The sequence below is a fragment of the Sorex araneus genome, chromosome 1 (genome assembly GCF_027595985.1).
Source record: "Sorex araneus isolate mSorAra2 chromosome 1, mSorAra2.pri, whole genome shotgun sequence".
Taxonomy (NCBI): domain Eukaryota; kingdom Metazoa; phylum Chordata; class Mammalia; order Eulipotyphla; family Soricidae; genus Sorex; species Sorex araneus.
In genome coordinates this window covers 300,818,944-300,839,954 of record NC_073302.1, presented here as the reverse complement: position 1 = coordinate 300,839,954, position 21,011 = coordinate 300,818,944, and the positions used below count along the sequence as shown (strand labels likewise).

Here is a 21,011-nt window from a genome sequence, read left to right as displayed (position 1 = left end):
ATAATAAAGCCAAAATTGGATATTAACAGCAATTAGTTTCTGTAGAGACACGGGGAGAAAGAGCTGCAGAAAACCCCACTGGGCCTTATGCCGAAGCAATCTGAAATTAAACCAGTGTCTCAATTAAATGGGAATAAATATTGCCCCATCAATCCCGGGGAATAGGAAGGGGCTGAGCAGAGCCCCCTGCCAAGGCCACGTGCCCCTCCCCCGGGTCAGGTTTTGGTGGCCTGGCCATGGCAGACACATCCGGTTCCATGTACACATGACATTGACCTTGGACTCGGGGCTCTCAAGGTCATGCCAGGGCACTGGCCTGTGAACCCCAGCACCCCAAGGACCCACACCTGCAAGGAGGCAGAAAGGAAAGGAGACTGTCCAAGCTAAAAGACAGAGTGATCTTGCTCTCCTGGGACAACAGCAGGGCTTGGGGGTTCAGGAAGAGCCTCTCTCCTCTCCTCCTTTTTCCAGCTTCCCAAAGGCTCAGTCCCCTCCGGGCTGCAGAACCACTTCCGTCCAGGTGGAAGGGGGGGGGTGTCTCTTTTGGCTTCCTGCTGATTGTTGTGTGTGAGGGGGCAGATGGGGATGGGGGTGCTCGCCAGGGGGCAGGCAGAGGGGAGTAGGGGAGACACTTACACTGCCTGCGTAGTGGGGAGCAGGGCTGAGGCCTGACTGGGGTTGGGGGGCCCTTCCTCCACCTGCCCCCTCACTGCCCCTCCAGAGCCCCTCCCGGCCTTCATTCTAGCACATTCAGAGGCAGATCCGGCACCCTGGAGGTGGTACCCCACAGATGGCCCCCCTTGCCTGCACCCCAACTCAGTTGGCCTCTGCGATTTGACTGCTGCGGGGCCACCTGTCGCCAAGCGGCACCAAGGGGGGCTTGAGGGGTTAGACATCCCTGCTTGTGTCTGAGGTGTGGATGTGGGGGTCCACACCTTGGTTTAATGGTAAACTCAGGGTGAGGTGTGAGACCTCCAGATTTGGATGCAAAAAAAGAACCCAGAGCCCGAAAGTCAGGAGCAGAGGGGAAGTGGGGTTTTGGGAGGCAGGGCGAGGAGCCCCGGGACCCTCAGAGACAAGCAGAGGTGGTGTGTGTCTAAGAAGGGGACTTCTTCAGAGGCCATTGTATTTTTTTAGGGGGGTTCTGAGGTGCCCACCGGCTTCCCTTTTTGGGTGTGTGAAGCATCTCTTTCCAGACAAAAGGGAGAAAGGAGAAGCCCTTGCAAAGGAGACGCCATGGAGGTTGCTTGCAGCTCACAGGCCCTGGCACTTCCCTAGCTCTCCACCGGGCCAGCTGCTGTTTTTCCTGACCAGCTAAATTTGGTGGCCGCCTGTGTCCGCGCCGGCCCTCCCACCACCACAGCCAAGGGCACAGAGCAGCTTGCCGTGTCCCATTTGAAGTCCGTTCTTCTCTAGGTCTTCATCTGAGAGCTAATTAAGGATGACATATGTTAACACCCATGCGCACACACACACACACAAACTGAAGTCGGATTAAAGAAGAGTTGATTTAAAAAACAACAACAACAACAACTAAAATCACCCAAATGAAAGAATTGTAGATGGAAGTTGCAAGAGAAATCTTTATTAGGCATTCTTGTTCCCATGATTGTTATTATTGACATATTCATCATCATGAATCAGCCAGGCAAGCCTCAAGCGCACACACGCCACCAGCACGCCCCTCAGCCCCAGCTGACTCACGGGGCTCGAAAACCACCCACAGAGGAACTGGGAGAGGGGGGTGCCATCTGTCCCAGCGAGGGGGCCGTGCAGCTGCCCCCTCCATCCTAAGGTTGGAACAAGGAGTGGGGGTGTTACGTAAGTTCAGTGGAGGGAAGAACATTGTCTGCCCGGAGAGCCGGCTCTTTCCTGGGGCGCTCATTCGCTTCCTTGCCGTTGTCAGCAATCGCTCTGTCGAGGCCTCTGTCTGCTGAGCCACTGAGACTGCCCCAACCCGGTCCTCTTTTCTCTGGCCTTGGCTCCCAACTACTGAGGCCATCAAACCCTCCCCCACCTGGCCTCTGGGAGCGGGTGGCCCACCTTTGCCTTTGTTAAAGATCTATTTCTTCTCTCCGACACAGAGATCTGGACCCTGAGGCTCTCTCTGGACCCCATCCCCCTCCCACCGTCTCTCTACGGGAAGAATATCCACCCTCGAGGGTCTTCTCCAGTGGGATGAAGAGGGGAGGGGGCCTTTTTAGCAAATGCAGCCGGGAAGGGCCCAAAGCACCCCAATGTCTAGGCTCTAACCAGAGGGGCTCCAGTGGGGTGGGGAAGAGATTGGAGAGGCTTTTTCTGGTATCTACGTCAACCAAGCTGGGCCCCAAATACATGGCTGACCTTTACCATCGCCTCTGGTGAACATAAAAGGGCCCCTGATGTGACAAAGGTGCAGGGCACCTTCCTCTACCTCTACACTTCTGCCACACAAGCCCCACATCAAAGGCACTTGGTGGTGAGTCTGGGGGATCACAGGAAGCCTCCTCTTTCCCCCAGAACACTCACCCAGACTTGCTGGAATGGGACTGGCTAAAAGTCTTTAAATGCAAATAGGCAGGCCCTGGCGGCCCTGTCCATGGTGCCGGGGCCGAGGCTTTGGAGGAGCGAAAGCGCCTGAGGTTTCCGCAGAAAGGGGGTATAACTGGGGCGGCCCCTGGGGCAGGCAGTGCTGGGCAGACCCCTCTGCCAAGGGCACAGCTTGTCTGATGGAATGATGGGGCAAAGCTGAGCGCGGAAGGGCCCGGGGCTAATGTGGGCAGTTGTAGGCCACTGAGCTCGGATGGCAGACTGCGCCCCGCAGAAGCAGAGGCGAAGGGCAGGGAGGGCGCCCTGTTTGCCCAGATGCCTGGCTGCCTAGTCCCCGCCGCTAAGCCTGCCTTCTGGGGCCAGAGGGAGAGCACTGTGCACGCCGTCTGTCTGGTGGGACCGCAGCCTTCTCTCCGCAAGGGCGAGCAGATTGTGGCCTATTTTTTTTTTTCTTTTGCAGATCCAGTGAAGGTTCTGGAAGGAAGGTCACCCGATTGCAGATCCTTCCTCCAGAGGGCAAAGAACCTCAGCTATTACTTAATTATACCCTGACGGGCATGGGGCAGGTGCTTAATAACTCTGGAAGGGGATGAGATCTGGGGTCCTCGGAGTCCTGGCATATTAATTGGTTTCCTGAGCTGGACTGAGGATTTCAGAGAAAAGAGCATCTCCTTGGGATGAGGATTTCTGTGTCAAGATTCCCACTAAAATCCTAAGCATCCCCCTGGCTGAGGTCTTGCCAAGACAGGCCAGTGCCAAGGGCAGGGGAGAAGCTGGTGGGGGCTTCCTGCCTCGGAAAGCTCCTTGCTCTTCTCCGCGGGGACTGCCCCGCCTCCATTTTCTCCACCTGGAAATTAATGGCTTTGGGTTTTGCCACCATCCCTGGCAGCTGGGGAGGGGTTAGGACTGAGTTGGGCAGCGCCGAGGGGGTCCCTGGGCCCGGCTACTCTAGGTCCGGAGGGAGGGAAGAAAGCCCCCCAAAATGGTCTGTACCCAGCCCCACCTCTGTAGGCTGCTGTCTTGCCCAGCCGCGGCCTCTCCCCTCTCACTGGGATCTCTGCCCCAAGCTGCGGTGACAGCGGCAGGGAGCTGGCCAGCACTCCGGGAGTCCTTTCTTGGCACCCCGTCTGCCAGGGACTTCTGAAGGTTGTCAGGTGGCCCAGCTCTACCGCAAAGGACAACAAACACCTCCTCCCCACCCCCTCCTTCACCTCCCGCAGAGCACAAAATAGCGCAGCGTAGGCCCGGGGCAATCTGGAGAGCTCATCAGGCGCGCTATTTTTTTTCCTTTTTTTTTTTTTTTAAATAAGGACAAAACCAAAAAAGGAAGCCTGGGCCCCCAAAACCCCGCCGCGGAGCTCAGGTGGTATCCGCGCCCCCTCCCCATGCGCCCCGGGAAAGGGCAGCACCGAAACGCGCCCCCCGCCAAGCGCTCCCAGCCCGCATCTGCGCGCTCTCACTGGTCCGGGTTTGAGGGGCGCAGCGTCGGCGCCCCTTGCCCGTTCCTCTCCCGGAGTCGGTCCGCCGCGCGCACCCCAGGCCCCCCGCGCCCCCTCCGGCCCGCGGGCGCAGCGCTGCCGGGTTCCGCGGCGACTCCCGGTGCTTAACCAGCCCCATTCTTGGCATTCACCGCGTGCCTTAATTGTATGGACATTTAAATCAAGGTCCGCTGTGAACACGGAGAGAGAGGCCTTTCTTCTGCCGAGGGACCGAGGCGGGGAGGAGAAGGGGAAGAAAGGCGGGGGTTGGGGAGAAAAGCAGGAGAAATCCGGAGCAGGGCGCGAGCGTGCGCGCTGGCCGCGGCTCCCCCAGTGCCCAGACAATGGGGCCGGCGTCTTCCACGGGCTCTTTGTTCTCCCCCACCCTGCGGATCCAGGCTTTTTCCTGCAGAGCGGAGGGGGTGGGGTGGGGGTGTGGGTGGGAGCGGGAGGCGCAGGGGTGCCTCCCCCGTGCTAATTACCCCGACTCCCCTCGCCCCTTCTCCGCGCCGCGCTCCAGACAATGAAAGACCGTCTCCAGCCCCACCTCGCCCCAGCGCCGCCGGCGCGACCCACCCAGCGCGCCCTCGGCTCGGCCCGGGAAATTCAGGGGGGCTCGCGGGGCGGGGGGCAGCAGGGGCGACCCGGGCAGGGCGCGCCGCAGCCGCCTTTACCTCGCAGGCGGGGTTCCTGGCGCGGCCCGGGGCCGGGAACGCGGGCGGCAGCCTGGCCGGAACTCGTCTGCTGCAGTGCTCAGGTCCCGAGTGGTACAGGGGTGGGGGTGGGGGGGCGGGTGGGGAAGGAAAAGGAGGAGGAAAAAAAAAAGGAGAAGGAGAAGGAGGAGGGAAAAAAAAACCACCATAAGAGCGAGGTCCATCTGTCCCTTCATCAGCTTTGTCAAGTCTTGCATACGCTAAAATGCTAATGACCTACATAGCTCATGCAAAATGCAGCAGGGAGGGGGGAGGGAGGGAGAGCGGAGGGGGGCGGCGGGAGGAGGGGACGGAGGGAGGGGAGAGCGAGCGAGAGCGAGAATATATAGACACGGCTTCGAAACGCCCCGTGCCGCGCTGCGCACCCCACCCCACCCCGCCCCAAACTGTCAAAGGGCTTTACCAGGTAAAGGAGAGGGGGGCGCGAGCCCAAATATAAAAGGTCACTGCTGTCGGATGCGGCTGGGTCCCTGGGTCAGAAACGGGGAGACGGACAGAGGATAAGATTCCCCCAAAGCCCAAGGGATGATAATCAGACATTATTTTAATCTCCCTCCCTCGCCCCCCCCAGCTCTCCGCCCTTTCACGCAGGCCCTGCTGCTCCTTATCTGGGCACATCCGCATCATCAATTTTTCCATCAATTTTTTCAGAGCTCCTGGCCACACACGCCCCAGATTCTCACCCCCCCAAAAAATACCCCAAAACAGCCCCTTATCCTGTGAACCCATGCGAGGGAAGGGAGGGTAAAAAAGGAGATAAAAAAATAATTTAAAAACAATTAACCGTTCTTTGGCACCTCTCCGCCCCCGACCCCCCCCCCCCCCCCCACTTCGCCCCGCGGTCTCCCTCGGGACCATCTCTCAGGGCTTCTATTTTCTAAGCTCTCCCCGGCCGCTGTCCAGCACCCGGATCCCCGCAAGGTGAAGCGGGGGAGGGCAGGACCCGAACCCCCCTCACCGCCCGATCCAGCTCCTGTTCTCCAGGAAAAACAACAGAACCCAACAAAAACACCCCAAGCCCTGTCCCTGAGCCCGCCTCAGCAGTGCCAGCATGCCGAAAGCTGACGTACAATTGCATCCGAAGAGCCTGCAAGTCCACGCGCAGGGCGGGCGCCCCTGGGCACCGAGGTCACTGGCGCGCGCCCCTTCTCGCCCAGCCCCAGGTGCTTTTGTCCAGGAGGGGGGGTGCGGTCCGGCAGGTCTTCCTCTTTTTGTTCTTCGGCTTTCGAGACTGAGACTGCAGTCCGCAGCGTTCCGGTGCGCCCGGGAAAGGCAGCGGATCTACCGGGATAAAAGGGATGAGGATAATATATATGCAGATGGCGGAGGGAGGGGTGCGCGCCGCTGCCCGCGTCCAGGGAGCGGCCGCCCCGCTCGGGCCGGCTTGTTTGCTGAGCGGGGGCAGGGGCGGGCGGCGGCCACGGCGCGCTGGTGGTCGCTGCACCTGGCAGGAGGGGGTGAAGCCCCACGATCAGAAGCGTCGTGCTGGGGAGGACCGTGAGCGTGGCCGGAGAGACGCAGCGTCTGCCTCGGGTGCGCCGCGGCCGGGTGCGGGCAGGGGCGCGCGGGGGGCCCGGAGAGCCGCGCGGTAGGCAAAGGTGGTGGCGCCGCAGCCTCCGATGAATAATAATAACGCAGCGCCCGGTGCGGTGCAGCCTGGAAATTCAGCCCTTGGCGTGAACTCGCGTCGAGTGCGGATTGCAGGGGATGGGGAGGGGGGAGAGGAGGGAGGAGGAGGAGGGACGGGAAGGAGGAGGAGGAGGAGGAGGGAGAGCGGGGGAGGGGGAGAGGGACCAAGAGAGAATTTGGAACCTTTTCATTTATCCTTACCAAGCCCTAATCTCGTTCGCTGTCTGTCCTCTTCGACTGAGGTCGATCTCTCTCTTTAAAAAAAATTATTATTATTCCTTTAACGGATTATTCAGTTAGAAGAAGGCGCATCTGCTGACGGTACCGCCGGGCCGCAGCCCCGCAGCCGCTCTGCTGCAGCACACGTCATTCTCACTGCCCCCGGCACCTCCCTCTCCGGCTTGCTCCGGGACAGCTGTGCCAAGGAAAATGCGGATTTGGGCACAAGTGAGAAGGGGGAGCGCTCGGCCGAGCGGCAAAACCGAGCCCGGGGGTGGCGGTTCGCACCCCCCCCAACACACACTCACGCGCGCTTCCGCCGTCTCCCCCAACCCCCGCTTCCATTCCAAGGGAAGGGGCATCCCGGCCACCCCCAGCCACCAGCCCCGCGGTCCCCTTCCTGCCCCCAGCTCGGACTGCGCACTCGGAGCCGTGGGGAGGGGGAGGGCACGCGCCCCGCGGCCCCTGGTACCCGGCGGGTGAGGCCGGCGGTGGAGGATGCGGGGCGCTACCTTTGACATCCCGGCGGGGTGCGCGTGGGTCAAGCGCCTCTGCAGCTTTCCCCGCCCCCCAGCCCGGGCCGCTAGGTGTTGGGGAGCCCCATCCTCCCCGACCCCCGCTGTCAAGGTGAACGTGAAGGAGAGGGGCGCGCGTGCCCGCGCTCTGCGTCCGGACGCGCGCCCCGCGCCCCTCCCTGACCAGCCCGCCCCCCCAGCCGGCCCGGCCAGATGGACGCCCGAGATTCGAGAGGCGCCGACGTGCGCCCCCCATGCCCAACAGCATCTCGCCGTCGACCCCCTACTCGCTCCCGGGAGGCGCCTTTTGTTGTGCGGGTCCCGGGCTCGCGGGACGACTTCGGCCCGCAGAACCGAACCCCCATGCCTCCCCCAAGCGCCCCCAAAGCCGGGTTGGCTCGAGCCCCGAAGTCAGCGCGGGTGATGGGACAGCGGCAGCGGGCGTGACCCTGGCCTGGGCCACGGACACCCCATCTGCTCCTGCGACTGCGAGGCGGGGGAAGGGAGGGCGTGGAAAAAATTCTCAATGTTTCTTGGGCAGCGCTGGGAGCAGGGCAAGGAGAGATGGGAAGGAAGGACAAGCCCTCGACAGCGAAAGGGACCTCGTCAACCCGCGCCCACAAAGCAGGCGTGGACCCTAGAGACCGTGGCCTGCACACTGCCGGGTGGACCTTGCAAGGCCATTCCGGGCTCTGTCCGTTCTAGGATGTCTGCCAGGCACGAGAACAGCGATCTCATCACCCCTTAGAGCTGGTTTTCGCCTCCAACAATGCAGCAGGAGAGAGATAAAAATACAGCAGAGGTTTTTTTTGGGGGGGTGGCGGGGAGAGAGAGAGAGAGAGAGAGAGAGAGATCGAGATCATCCCTGCAATGAAGTTTTCATTCCTGGCTTCCGGTGTGGCGTCTCTTTCCAGGGAAAACTGACCCCTCTGATAACACTCCCCTCAAACTGAAATACTTTGGGGCTGGAACAATGAACAATGAGAGTGGCCAGAGACTGGGCTCCTGGTTGCCACCATTTTGACAGGGGCATTAACACGAGGGGCACCTTTCTTCCTGGTCATTATTACCTTCCCTGGACCCCATCTGCGTGGGTCGAAGGGACTGCCACCCAGAGCCAGCACTGCGTTACAGGGCCTGGCCTGGGCTTCTTAAAGGTGGAGTTTTGTTTAGCTGGCGGCCACTTAGATGCAGCCCTTGCCGCTGCTGCAATGCAGACTGTTGCTCTCATCCTGCGGCATAGGGGGAGGGGAGCAGGATGGTTTTGTAACAGGCTCTGCAGGCCAGAATGGGAACGCCTCAAATGATGAGCTCCGGTAAAAAACGGAGAGGGGGAAAAAAAGAGAAATGGGGAGGCAGAGGGCAGGGAGGGAGAAGTGGCTGATGCTGAATGAATGCTTAGAGCTGACCCTAGGGTCTGCCCCAATCAGGGGTCCGAGTGTCCCATCGCTTCCCCACCCCCATTCCCACCCCTCCATTGCAGACTTCATATTTGTTTTTAACCAGTCAGATCAGAGGCCGGGACATTTGCGACGGCTTTTAAAGCCTAAAACCCTGGGGCTTAAGGGCTGTCTCGACTCCTGATCAAACTCACCCCAAATACGAACACGCTAAGAAATTACATGGTAAAACCTCCCCAAATCGGATTCACTGGGCTGTTTGGGGCCCATATGGCCGGACAGCTGCGCTGTTCCACTGAAAAGGCACTGGGGCCCCTCCCGGCGGAACCAGGCGGTTCCCCAGAGAGTCCAGACATGACCTAAGCATCAGCTTAGCCTGAGGTGAAGACTGAGTTAAAGTCGCTCCTCTCCGAGGTGAAAATAAAGGCCACAGCAAAAGTCTGCTGAGGCGCTGGTCTGAAGCCATTGTGAGCGGCCGATCCCCCGCCGCTTACCCCCTCCTGAGGAGGGAGCCCCAGAAATCAAGTCCCTGCAACTCCCCAGAAGCATGACGTCAGGCAAGCTGGAGGGACGGGAGCCGGAGGAGAAATACGTTATTTGCCAGCCATGACATGTGTTGGCGCCCGGTGCCGAGGGGCAGACCCGGTGCTGACCTCCGCAAGGACCCACGCTCACCATAAAGCCCAGCCTTCAGAGCAGCAGCCTTCAGTGGCCAATGACCCATTAGGAAATGCAGCCGAATTTAATTTTTAATACGGCCGCCGAACCTCTCCCGCATTCTTTGCGGGTGTTGGTTTCCAGCGGGGTGACTCATTCCACGGCAGAATGCAAACCAGCACTCTGCAGTACTTTAAAACGGGCACCTTGTTTTTAAAGGTGCCCTGAAATAGAATCTTCTGGCACCTCCAACTCGTCAGGGTTCAGAGAAACGGAAGGCAGAGCTGTTGGGTGACGGTCGAAGCCAGGGAATGCGGGCTTACACCCTAACCATATTTTTGAAATAAGGGAGGGGGCAACAAAATATTACAAGTCAATCTGGAGGGTGATGTAGGAGGGGAGGGGGAGGGTTTGATTTGTAATCTCTTCTTCTGAACTGGGTCTGCACATTGTTTTTGGAGAATCATCTCAATAGTGAAACAGCCTCCTTTGAAAGCTTGCAAAGATTTAGCACAGCCCAGCATTTTGTGGTGGGCTCACATCCTTGGAATGAGCTCCACAGAGTTCCGCAATTGCTGGGGCTTTCAAGAAAACAAAACCATTTTGTAGATATCATTTGAATGGTATCACTTACAAAGCCCACCCCTGGCCCCTTGATCATTCGGTTTAAAAGAAGAAAGCCAGACCTAGGGAGGAGGAAAAATTGCTTCTAGAGATCACGTGGATAGTTTGCAGTGAATTCTGTGGTTCCGTTAAGAAGGAAACAGTTCTCTTTGTTTCTTGCCTGTATATAGTTCTCCTGTCATTTATGAGCTATACATTTTCTTAGGATTTTGGTAAATCAAAGACTTACCCACCAAGCCTAGCATATACATTCACAGCAGAGCTCGTATTTAATTCTGAAATTCAGGTTCTCAGTTTGCTTGTGTTTACATTTCTTCAGGTGTAGCATCTTTCTGAACCTATTTAGAGATAGGAAACCAGCTTCCGAACCTCAGAGAGCCAGGCTGCACCACAGAGTTCAGAGCCTTGGGCCCAGGCAATGGATGCCACGTGTCTGAAAACACATTGTACCAGGAGCTGGTGGCCAAGTCTGTTTGTTTTGCTTTTGCATTATGCAATAAATTATTTAATGAAGTATACCCAAAAATGGGGGATTGAAAATAAGCAGAAAGGAAATGAGAGGGAGTGGAGTTGTGCTAGGAATCTGTCTCTGGAGAAGATGCTTTCTGAAGTCTCTTCTGCACAGAGATGATTTCTGTTGTTTCCAGCAAATCATGCTTGTTCCTGAGGCTGCAGGACCTGTCTTTCTCTTAAAAATCTCTCTGGGAGCAGAGCGATAGTACAGTGGGCAGGGAATTTGCCTTGCAGGCAGCCGACCCAGGTTTGATCCCTGGAACCCGTTACGGTCCCCTGAGCTTGCCAGCAGTGATCCCTGAGTGTAGACCAGGAGTAAGCTCTGAGCATCACTAGGTGTGGCCCCCAGCCCCAAAATGTCTCTGGCTGACATCCTAGTCACCATCTTCTTAGAGGTCTAAGCCCTGAGCCCACCTGCCCCTCTCACCTCAGTTCTCCTCTTGAACCTAGTCCAGTGACCAGCACCTGAACTTGGGTACAGGAATAAGAAGTTGAACAAGAGCTTAGAGGAAAGGAATGTGTGTGTGTGTGTGTGTGTGTGTGTGTGTGTGTGTGTGTGTGTGTGCGCGTGCATGCGCGTGTGTTTAAAAGGCATTGATCTCAAAATACAGCCATCTTATTTTTTATATTTGGTCTTTGGGCCACACCCAGCAGTGTTCAGGGCTTACTCCTGGCTCTGTGCTCAGGGATCACACCTGGTGGGCCTGAGGGGACCATATGTGGGGCTGGGGAACAACCCTGGAGTGCAGTGTCTCCTGGCCCTCCTCCTGGCCCCGGCCCCCCTCCCCCGACTCAGGCTTCAGCACAGCTTTCTTCTCTCTCCATCACTCTGGGGCAGGAGAAAGCAGGCCCAAGCATTTTCTCTCCCTCACCGTCCCCCCCTGCCCCTGGCTCCCTTTCTCTTGTGCCTTCCTAGGAGCTGACTCCACCGCCTGCAGTGGGGTTCCAAGCCCCCTCCCCCGCTCATGCTCCATCCTGACCTAGATTGAGGATGGAGTGTAATGATTCATTTGCAATGCTTATGCTGGGTATGCCTGGTGCCGCCCGCCCCTGCTTCAGAAAGAAGCCTCGTTATGTGTCCCTCATCAGCTGCTCTTACCACCGGTAAATATTTTTATTCTATTGCTACCCAGGGCAGGAGGCTGGATCCTAATGAATGTTCTGCCCCAGGGGGGAGATCTGGCCCCAGCCGGGGCTGCAGGCCATTTTTTTTTTTTTTTTTTTTTTAGCATGTGTCATTTTGTGCTAGCCTCAGAGAGCTGGGGGTGGGGGCTGCTGGGGTTGCAGTCACACTGCTTTTTCCTTTCTGGCCTGATGCAGGGAAGGATCATTCCACATACCTTTACACAGCGCAAAGCTTTGTTGCAGGAACAGGCGAGCAGAGCGTTTCCTGAATCTCAAGGCGGGGATGCTGAGAGACTGTTGTGTGTGTTTCTCTGCCGGTTCATGTTTGCCTGTGGCCCAGATGAGGCCTCTCCGAGTTTCCTTCTCAGGGAGCTACCATGTACTATAAATTATGAAATCAGTTCATGGCACTCGAAAAAAAAATGGTCTTGACTTCTAATGAGGTGCCAATGGGTTTGTTCGTAAAATACACAGATTTGAAGCACAATTAGTAGAAATCACTAGAAAGGAAATCTTGTCAATTACATAAAGAAGGTGCTGACAAGCTGGGGGGTGTGGGGTGGTGGAGAGAGAAGAAGAACAACAACACGCAAATGTGATTCCAATCTTGTTGGACTGTGTCTGAAAAGGATTTAAATAAATTTGGACCTTTGGTGGTGACAAGACAAAAATGAAAAATAGCATCCAATTGGACAAAAAGGAAAAACTGGGCCTGGGAGTATAAAAAATGAAAAATATCAAGTAAAAGCAGGGTGTGAGCTTCAAGGAGACCTTGTTTGTGAGGGATGAATCGATGGGATGGAGAACACATCTTTCCCAGGAGCTGAGTGAGGCATGGCAGAGAGGCCGCTATTGTTCACAAAATAACCTGGGTGTCCCCGGTTTGCTGAGTAGTGTCACCCGGATTCTTCACATATATCCCTCCTTTCCATTTGAATTTCAGACTGCGGCAAGACAGGCAGGCACGGAAACCCTGCGGCACAAAGAGCCAGGGAAGACCCAGCGCCACACAGCCCTTCCTCATCTCTTCCTTCCTCGTCTCCCCCAGCCCTGGACTGAAGATGCCACCCAGCGAGCACCGGGCCAGTACTGCAGGCTGGCCAGAAAACACCCAAACAACCTTATGTAAGGAAAAGCAAATACAATGAAGCAGAAACACGATGGCAGCTTTTCTCCTGCCTCCTGCATACCCAGTTGAGGCAAGAGCGTGAGGCTGACTGGGCACACGAGACACCCACGGAGGGGCATTTTCCCTGCTGGCCTGTGCTGTACATCACGAGAAGCTGATGGCGCGAGAGGAGATGTCAGCCACACTTTCCTGCTAGTTATCTTTCAAGTACACTACTGAGGGCGATCAACACACACCAGGTCTACAGTACCCTAAATAATACAAATGTGGGCAAGTACAAATGTGGGCTGGTGTCGCTCTGATATTCCCACTTGCCCAGGAGAGCCGCTGGCTTGGATGATCCCTAGTGATAATCTCCTGTATGGAACCCGCATCTTGATAATCTCGGCAGGTTGTTGTGATTTTTTTTTTTTTTTTTTTTGCCACCTGGGGTGAAATGAGGAAGAGGAAAAGGGAACCTGGAATTAGAGAATTTTGTGACTCATTTCAGGATGGAGGGCCTGAGCGAATTCTTTGGCGGTGGGGGGGGAAGGGGAGGTGGGGGCAGAACTATAACCAAGGGAACACACTTTCATCCTGTTTCAGTCACAACTGCCACCGCCCTCACCCCCTGTGTGGTCTGTGGTAAATGATCAGGTTCCCCTCCAGCCCCTCCGCAGCAGACCCCTGTGCCTGAACGAAAAGGGAGGAGGGCATGCACTAAAGAGAGAAGGACGGATTTTCCACATCCTTGGGTCTGGCTTATTTTTCTCTCTATTGATTTTCATGGCCCAGGCCTCTTTAAGGGAAATTGTTTTTTTTTTTTTTGAAAAAAATTTTTTAAAAATTTGTTTGGGACCACACGGCGGTGCTCAGAATTTACTCCTTGCTCTGTGCTCGGGGATGACTCCTGGCAGGCCTTGGTGGACCATGTGTGGTACTGGGGATTGAACCCCAGCTGGCCACAGGCAAGGCCAGAGCCTTCCCCACGGTACCCTCATTCTGTCTCGTCCTAGGGAAATTAGAAGAGGATTTAACATCAGCTGAAAGCACTCGGGAACTCCAGGCTGGCGGAAGACGTTGAGAGTGTGCTGGTTTTCCCTTCTCCTTTCCTTATTGTTTTGGGGATACCCCAGCGGTGCTCAGGGATCACTCTTTGCAGCCTTAACCCACTGCCCTAGGTCTCCAGGCCTGACTAAACGTAGTCTGGGAAACGGGGAGGGTGGGCGTCCACAGCACCCAGAGCCAATGCCAGTGGCACCAGGCCCTACCCGGTGGGGGCTTGGTGTAGGTTGCCCAGGGCCAGGATGGGTGACACTGCCGCAGCATCGCTGGGCACCCCAGTACGAGCCAGGTTTGTTCTTCTCTGTCGTCTTTCCAAGAGGGGGCTGGGTTGTCCCACCTCCGACCCACCCCAGTTAAAGAGTGGGTGTGGCCCAGAACAATAGCACAGGCACTTGCCTTGCATGCAGCCTACCCGGGTTTGAATCCTGACATCCCATGTGGCCCCCCTGCCTGGTGTGACCCCCTCCCCAAAGTGGGCACAGCTACAGGTGAGGTGCGGGCCTTGTGCCGTGCAGACCGCAACTGCGTCCCTCACCTCATCTGAGCAGGAAGGCAGCCCGGCCGCCTTCTCCTACGGTGGAGGTGGACCAGCCACCGCCCCTCAGGAAGGAGAGGACTTACAGGGAGCTCCTCCTGGGGTGGGGATGCGGAGCACCACGCCAATGGCCCCCCCCCCCCCCTGCTGGGCCCCGTTTCTTGCGGCTGGTGTGGCTGAAGTGGGAGAGAAGTGGGGAGCGAGGCAGGAGACCTCGCCATCGGGGAGTGGCCAGAAGACCATTCCACGGGCCCACAGTGCCGGGGCTCACTCTCCCGGGCTGCGCAGGCTCTGACAGCATCCTCACGTTTGGAGATTTCCTTGGTGAGGGGAAAATCCCCCTCAGAGACTTGTCAGGATAAAAATGACCCAGTGAATAAGCACACTCAGCATTGCTTTGTCTTTGTTGGGGGCTCAACAGATATGAATTAAAGACTTTTTTTTTCACATCAGGACCAATAAGTGGCAGCCATGTTGGCAAAGAACGTCAGTGAAATGGGCTTTGTTCTCCCCGGCCAGAGAAGAGCCGCTGGCTGCACGCTGATTGCGGGAACCACACTTTCTGAGGGCTGGAATGACTCTGGGGAGTCCTGGGCTTTGAAGTTAATGTCTGCTATCAAGGAAGTGACAACCTATACTATCTTCTTTGTCATTGTTTTCCTTCTGGAAAGTGATCTGTTACCAGGGACTTGAGGAGATACTGAAGACATTAGCTGTGGATGGAAGTTCTTTGAGGATGTCTGGGAGAAACAAGATGGAACTTAGGACTTAGAAATTTTTTAATGTGATGATACTGCACTGACCAAGAGAGGGAGGGAGGAAGAGAGAGAGGGGAGAGAGGGGGAGAGGGAGAGAGGGGGGAGAGAGACATAGAGGGTGGGAGAGGGAGAGAGAAGGAGAGAGTTAGAGAGAGGGGGAAAGAGCAGGTGAGCAAGAAGGGAAGAGAGACAGAGAGGGAGAGAAGGAGAGAGAGAAGGGGAGAGAAAGGGAGAGAAAAGGGAGAGAGGGTGGAGAGAGAGGGAGACAAGAGGGGAGAGAGGGAAAGAGACAGGGGAGAGAGACAGAGAGGGGGAAAGAGAGGTAGAGAGAACAGAAGAGGAGGGAGGGAGGGAGGGACACACAGAGAGTGAGAGTGAGAGAGAGAGAGAGAGAGAGAGAGAGAGAGAGAGAGAGCAGACCAATTCTGAACACCCTCAGGGAGGCACTGTAAAAAGCATCCTTAGAAATATTCTTAAATAACAGGGTCCTAGACCTTTTATTTCTGGCAAGAAGAAACCTGCAAACCTCCTGGAAATCAATACCTGAAATGCTTATTCTTTTAATTGCATAGCAGAGCTTGAAGGGAATAAATATAACTAGCTAGCTGGACCAGAAATAAAATCCAGCTTTATGCTGCTTACAAAAGATCCATCAAACCCACGGAACAAAAAGGCATAAAGAAAAGTCTGGAAAAGGTAAATACTCACCAGGAGAAAACTGGTATCATTCATTAATGGCAAATAAAATAGACATGAGCGAGAACGCGCGTGCGCGCGCGCGCGCGCACACACACACACACACACACACACACACACACATACACACACACACACACCCCTCCCTGGTGCCGAAGATGCCCCACAGACGGTCAATAGAACACCTGAGGGAAGAACGTTCCCAAATGTGTCACCCCTAGAAAGGCAGCTTCTAAGTGTAAAAGCAAAACAGGGAGCACTTACATGGCAAAGTGAAAGCAGATTTTAATGTGCCTCTCTTGGTTCTTTTTGTTTTTTTTTTTTGGTCACACCTGGTGATGCACAGGGGTGACTCCTGGCTCTGCACTCAAGGAATTACCCCTGGCGGTGCTCAGGAGACCATATGAGATGCTGGGAATCGAACCCGGGTCAGCCACATGCAAAGCAAATGCCCTCCCGGCTGTGCTATCACTCCAGTCCCTCCTCTTGGTTCTTGACAAAAATTGTTGGAAAGGATATTCTACTAAGCTTGTTCTACGGAGAACTTCAGAAACCCTTTGTCAATAGTCTGATAAACTCCTTTCTGAGCAGCCACGAGACTTTTATAAATGCAACCATGTACTAAGACATTCCTGATGTTTCAGCGAACACGAGGGAGAATTCCATGGACCAGAGCACATGCTTTGCATGTGGGAACCACAGTTCAACCCTGATGCCGCATGGTCCTGTGAGCACTGCCAGGAGTGGCCAAACACGAACAGGATGCAATGCCAGACAGATTATTTGAACACAACAGAATTCTGCCTTCCCTCCAAAATCTGTACATTCAGCAGGGGGTATGGATAGACATTTCTAAATAATTCATTGGTCCAAGAAAAAATCATATTGTGAATGATTAATTTGTTAACTAGAATACTACAGATCAACACTTGGATCCTAGCACTGAAGCCATACTCAAAGGAACTTGTGAGTTGAGATACTTCTGTCAGCAAAGAGGAATGATTGAAGGGTCCCAACAGAAGGAGTGTGTGTGTGTGTGTGTGTGTGTGTGTGTGTGTGTGTGTGTGTGTAAACTTAAGAGGGGATGGAGAGATAGCACAGAAGGGGGAGCACTTGCCTTGCATGTGGTCACCTGACTTTGCATTCCCGGCAACCCATTGGGCCCCCTGAGCACGATCAGGAGTAACCCCTGTGCAACACTGGGTATGGCTCCAAAACTAAACCAAACTACCAAAAACACCCCCCTGCAAAAAAAAAAAAAAAAAAAAAAAACACCTCCCTAAGAAAAACAGAGTAAGCTTCTAAAAAGAATAAAAAAACAATGAAGGTGAGACCAGAGAGATAGGCGAGGAGTGTTGTTAGACTTAAAGGCCTTTGAGGAAAGGTCTGGATCCATTTTAGCAACCGGGGGAGTGCCCGGACTCAGCATAATGGAGCTCCTCCCGGAGGTCCTTCTCTCAGAAACTGCTGAACACTGTCCCATCTCATAGGCCCCTTTGGTGACACTGCCCCCTCCATCTTTCTCTCTCTCATTTTTTTGGGGGGGTCACACCCGGCTATGCTCAGGGGTTACTCCTGGTTTTTCACTCAGGAATTACTCCCGGAGGTGCTTGGGGGGTAAAATATGGGATGCTGGGAATTGAACCTGGGTCGGCCTTGTGCAAGGTAAACGCTCTACCTGCTATGCTATCGCCCCAACACCCACCCACTCCATCTTTCTCATCGCTGTTCCCATATATGGGCTGAGCTGTGACTGTGTCCCCTCTCCCTGGAATGGGAAGGCAGGCCTCTGTCCTTCCGGCTGGAAGAGAGGCGGGGAAGGAAGCCTGGGGTCACTTCTGATGCGGGCAGACTCGGGGATCTCATCGAGGTTCAGAAAAGGCTCCTGTGGGACCTCAACCCTCAAAGGCACTTTCTCCACGTGAAGCCATGGCTTTGCGGCTTCTGAGGAAGTGAATGTAAATAAAGAAGTAGGTACATAATGAATAAATAAGCGATGTGTTTTTCCAGTCCCTCGAGGGGGAGGGGGCTTATTCTTTGCTAATCTTGGAGGCCATCATTGGGTCAGAAGGTTCGGGAGTCGCCTGCTCTGGAAGGTAAGTATTATGGGGAAGTTCACAGTCCAAAAACATATCATTTGGGGGCCAGAGAAATAGTTCAGCAGGGAGAGTGTTGCCTGGCATGCAGCTGACCCCAGCTCCATCCCTGGCACTGCATATGATCTCCTAAGCCCCATCTCTAAGCACAGAGCCAGGAATGATCCCTAAACCCCCCTGGGGGTGGCTACAAAATACGAACAAAACACCCAGATTGTTTTAACCATTTTTTTTTTGAGGGGACCATACCTTGCAATGCTCAGGGTCACTCCTGCCTTTGCACGCAGGAATTATTCCTGGTGGTTCTGGGGGTTCCATATAGGGTGCTGGGGTTCAAGTCTGTGTTGTGCAAGACAAGCACCCTACCTGCTGTCCTGTCGCTCGGGCCCTTTTTAGGGGAGTAGGGTGCACCCAGAAATGCTTAAGAGTTGTTTCTAGCTCTGCACTCAGGAATTACTCCTGGTGGTGCTAAGGGGACCATATGGGATACCAGGGATCAGGCCTGGGTTGGCCACGTGCAAGGCAAGTGCCTTCCCCATTGTCTTGTTGCTCTGGCTGGCCTTATTTTTTTTTTTTTTTTGGTTTTTTGGGTCACACCCGGCGATGCACAGGAGTTACTCCTGGCTCTTCACTCAGGAATTACCCCTGGCGGTGCTCAGGGGACCATATGGGATGCTGGGATTAGAACCCGGGTCAGCCGCGTGCAAGGCAAACGCCCTACCCGCTGTGCTATTGCTCCAGCCCCTGGCTGGCCTTATTTTAACCATTTTTAAACAACACCATTTGGTGGCCTAAAGAACATTAGAAATGTCTTGTAATCACTGCTGCTGCATTTCCAGAACCTTTCCACCACCCCAAATGGACATTCTTCTTAACTTTCATTGTTTGTTTCAGGGCCCCTGTCTGGAGGTGCTTATGGAATTTTATAAGGTGCTGGGGATAGATCCAGGGTCACGCCATGCTGGGCAAGTGCCTTAACCCCACACTATCTCTCTGGCCCTTGACTGTGTCATTTTGTCCCTTTATCAGTCTCTTCACCTGTAAATCAAGGTTAATATTCTCTTCTGCGTATGAGGCTTGTCTGGACTAAGTGACACGGGGCAGAAGCACTCAGTCCAGGGCCCGGCTGTGTGTCCAGTGGAAGACGCATCAATGTTTGGTCTTTTGTTGGTTGGTTTCTGGGCCACACCTGGCGATGCTCAGGGGTTACTCCTGGCTCTGCACTCAGGAACCACTCCTGGCAGGGCTCAGGAGAGCGCAAGGGGCGCTGGGGATCAAACCCAGGTCGTCTATGTATAATGCAAGCACCCTGCCCACTGTCCTATCTCTCTGGTCCCAGTACTCAGTGCATGTGATTAAAGAAAAGAGCAATTGAAAAGGAAGAGCCCAATCAATTTGAGTCCCAAGGAAGACTCCAGGTCAGACGTAGCTTGGTCAAGGGAAGCAGGGTGGGTGGACAGGGACCGAATGGGGGCTTGCCTAGAATACCACCTCTTGGAAATAACCTCCGCAGGCTGGCCAAGCCCTGGGGTGGGAGGAGGTCATGTCTAAAATCCTGCCACCAACGCTACCTCTGGCTTGTCGCTCTAAGCAGCTTGGAGAAAGGAATGGATGGATGCACCAGCATTTCAGCACTGAGGAAACCACCATGCCTGTTTAGCTTATCAATGACAAGGCAGCCTCAGAAAAGGAAAGCCAACTCCCTCCAGGGCGCAGCCCTTGGGCCGAGCTGGGCTGAAGAGGCTGGGATGGAGGCAGAGTGGGCATCCTGAACTTGAAAGTCCAGTCACAGGAGAACCATCCAAGAAGCTGAGAGGCCTCGGCAATGCCTACGGGGTCAGGCCCATTCTTTCCCTACTCTGAATCAACATGGTCTGGAAGGTTGCAGAGGATTGCTTCCCTGAAGGAGAGGACGTTTCCCTTTGTTCCAGCAGCCCTGGTCACTCTGGTAAGGAGAGTCACAGGAAGGGCTCCCCCTCCCCGCTTCTAGACAAAACATAACGTGATTCTTGGAAGAACTGGGCACTTTTTAAAGACCCCCACCAGCCCACACATCACGAGCTCTCCTGGCCATTTCACTTGTCAGGTCTGGAGAATAACAATACCTTGTGAGTGGGATGAGCATTCAGTGAAATCCAGCCCAGGGGAGTAGCCTGCACCAGGCCTGGCCTGCGGACAGCGTTCGGCAAATATTTGTTCCCAGCCAAGAAGGCAGATATGGATGTAGGGTCCTCCATGCCCCATCAGCAGCCCACTCGCTCATGCCAGGCAGCTTTTTTTGAGCACTTGGTTTGCTGTGTAACCTGCAGAATAACCCCAGGGGAAGAGGCTGCCATTGGGTTGGGGCAAATTGATGGACAACACGGCCACTGGTGCTACAGGCTACAGTCGGTCTGAAATGGCTACTGTGTTTGCTGGAAACATCCAGAAGTGTCTCAGAGCTATGAAGGCAGCACCATGGGCTTTTAGCCCCTCCCTGCCCACATGGCATGGAATGGCCACCCCCATTGGCCTGGGAGCGCGGTTGCCGCTTCTAGACCCGGCCACTTGCCAGCGTGCACTCTAGGTCAAAGGGATTCACTTCTCTGGACCTTGGGTCCTTGTCTGGGAGGCGAGAGACTTGGAGCCCATGAACTCCCAGACTCCCCCAGCTCCCTCCTGGGTCTCGATGCTAGGTATTCATTCCACGCACAGGTTCCTGTCACCGCTGCTCAGTGAGGCTGAGAGCCCGCACATGTACACAGATCTCTCTCCCTCCCTCCCTCCCTCCCTCCCTCCCTCCTCTGTCCCTCCCTCCCTCCCTCCCCTCTCTCTTTCACACACACACACACACACACACACACACACACACACACACGCGCACGCACGCACGCACGCATACACACTCCCTCTCAGACCCCAACTCTTCCTTCCGAGGAGAAGCGCACCACACCAAATGTGCCCGTGCAGAGCCGTTTTACTCACCGGCTTTCGAGAGCCGCAGCCCAGCTGCCTCTGGACAAGAACTTCTTCCGTGTGACTCGGAGCTTCTGCTGCCAAATGAGCTAGAAACGGCACAAGCTGACTTGCACCCCGAGCACGCACGACTGACTGCCGCAGTGCTCGCCTCCTCCACCCTGGCTGCGGCGGGAGCAGAGAAGTGCTGAGCGCAGCACATTGCTCAGGCTGCCGGGAGGGCTGCAGGCTGCAGAGGAAGGGCTCCCGCTTCTCTCCACTGCGGGGTCCACCCAGGCTCTGCGAGTGCTGGAGGGAAACAACACATCGCCATGCTGCGGGGGGGGGGGCGCGTATGCAGACCCTTGACTTATGTTAAAGCAGCCCCCGGTGGCTCCCCGTGAAATCACATTTCCC

The 21,011-nt window shown here is 55.4% G+C and overlaps 1 protein-coding gene across 1 annotated transcript in view; it reads right to left on the bottom strand.

Moving 5' to 3' along the window:
- Positions 1-1,556: 1,556 nt before the first annotated feature.
- The window catches only part of LOC129402217 (uncharacterized), a 54,048-nt gene continuing 34,593 nt past the window's right edge, over positions 1,557-21,011 (bottom strand). The window contains exons 5-9 of the mRNA XM_055127806.1: positions 20,625-20,903; positions 5,791-6,001; positions 5,124-5,190; positions 4,682-4,751; positions 1,557-4,413 (exon numbers count right to left, since the gene is read on the bottom strand). Of these exons, the coding sequence (XP_054983781.1) occupies positions 4,189-4,413; positions 4,682-4,751; positions 5,124-5,190; positions 5,791-6,001; positions 20,625-20,903 (852 nt within the window). The 3' untranslated portion in view covers positions 1,557-4,188. The remainder of the gene's footprint in view (positions 4,414-4,681; positions 4,752-5,123; positions 5,191-5,790; positions 6,002-20,624; positions 20,904-21,011) is intronic.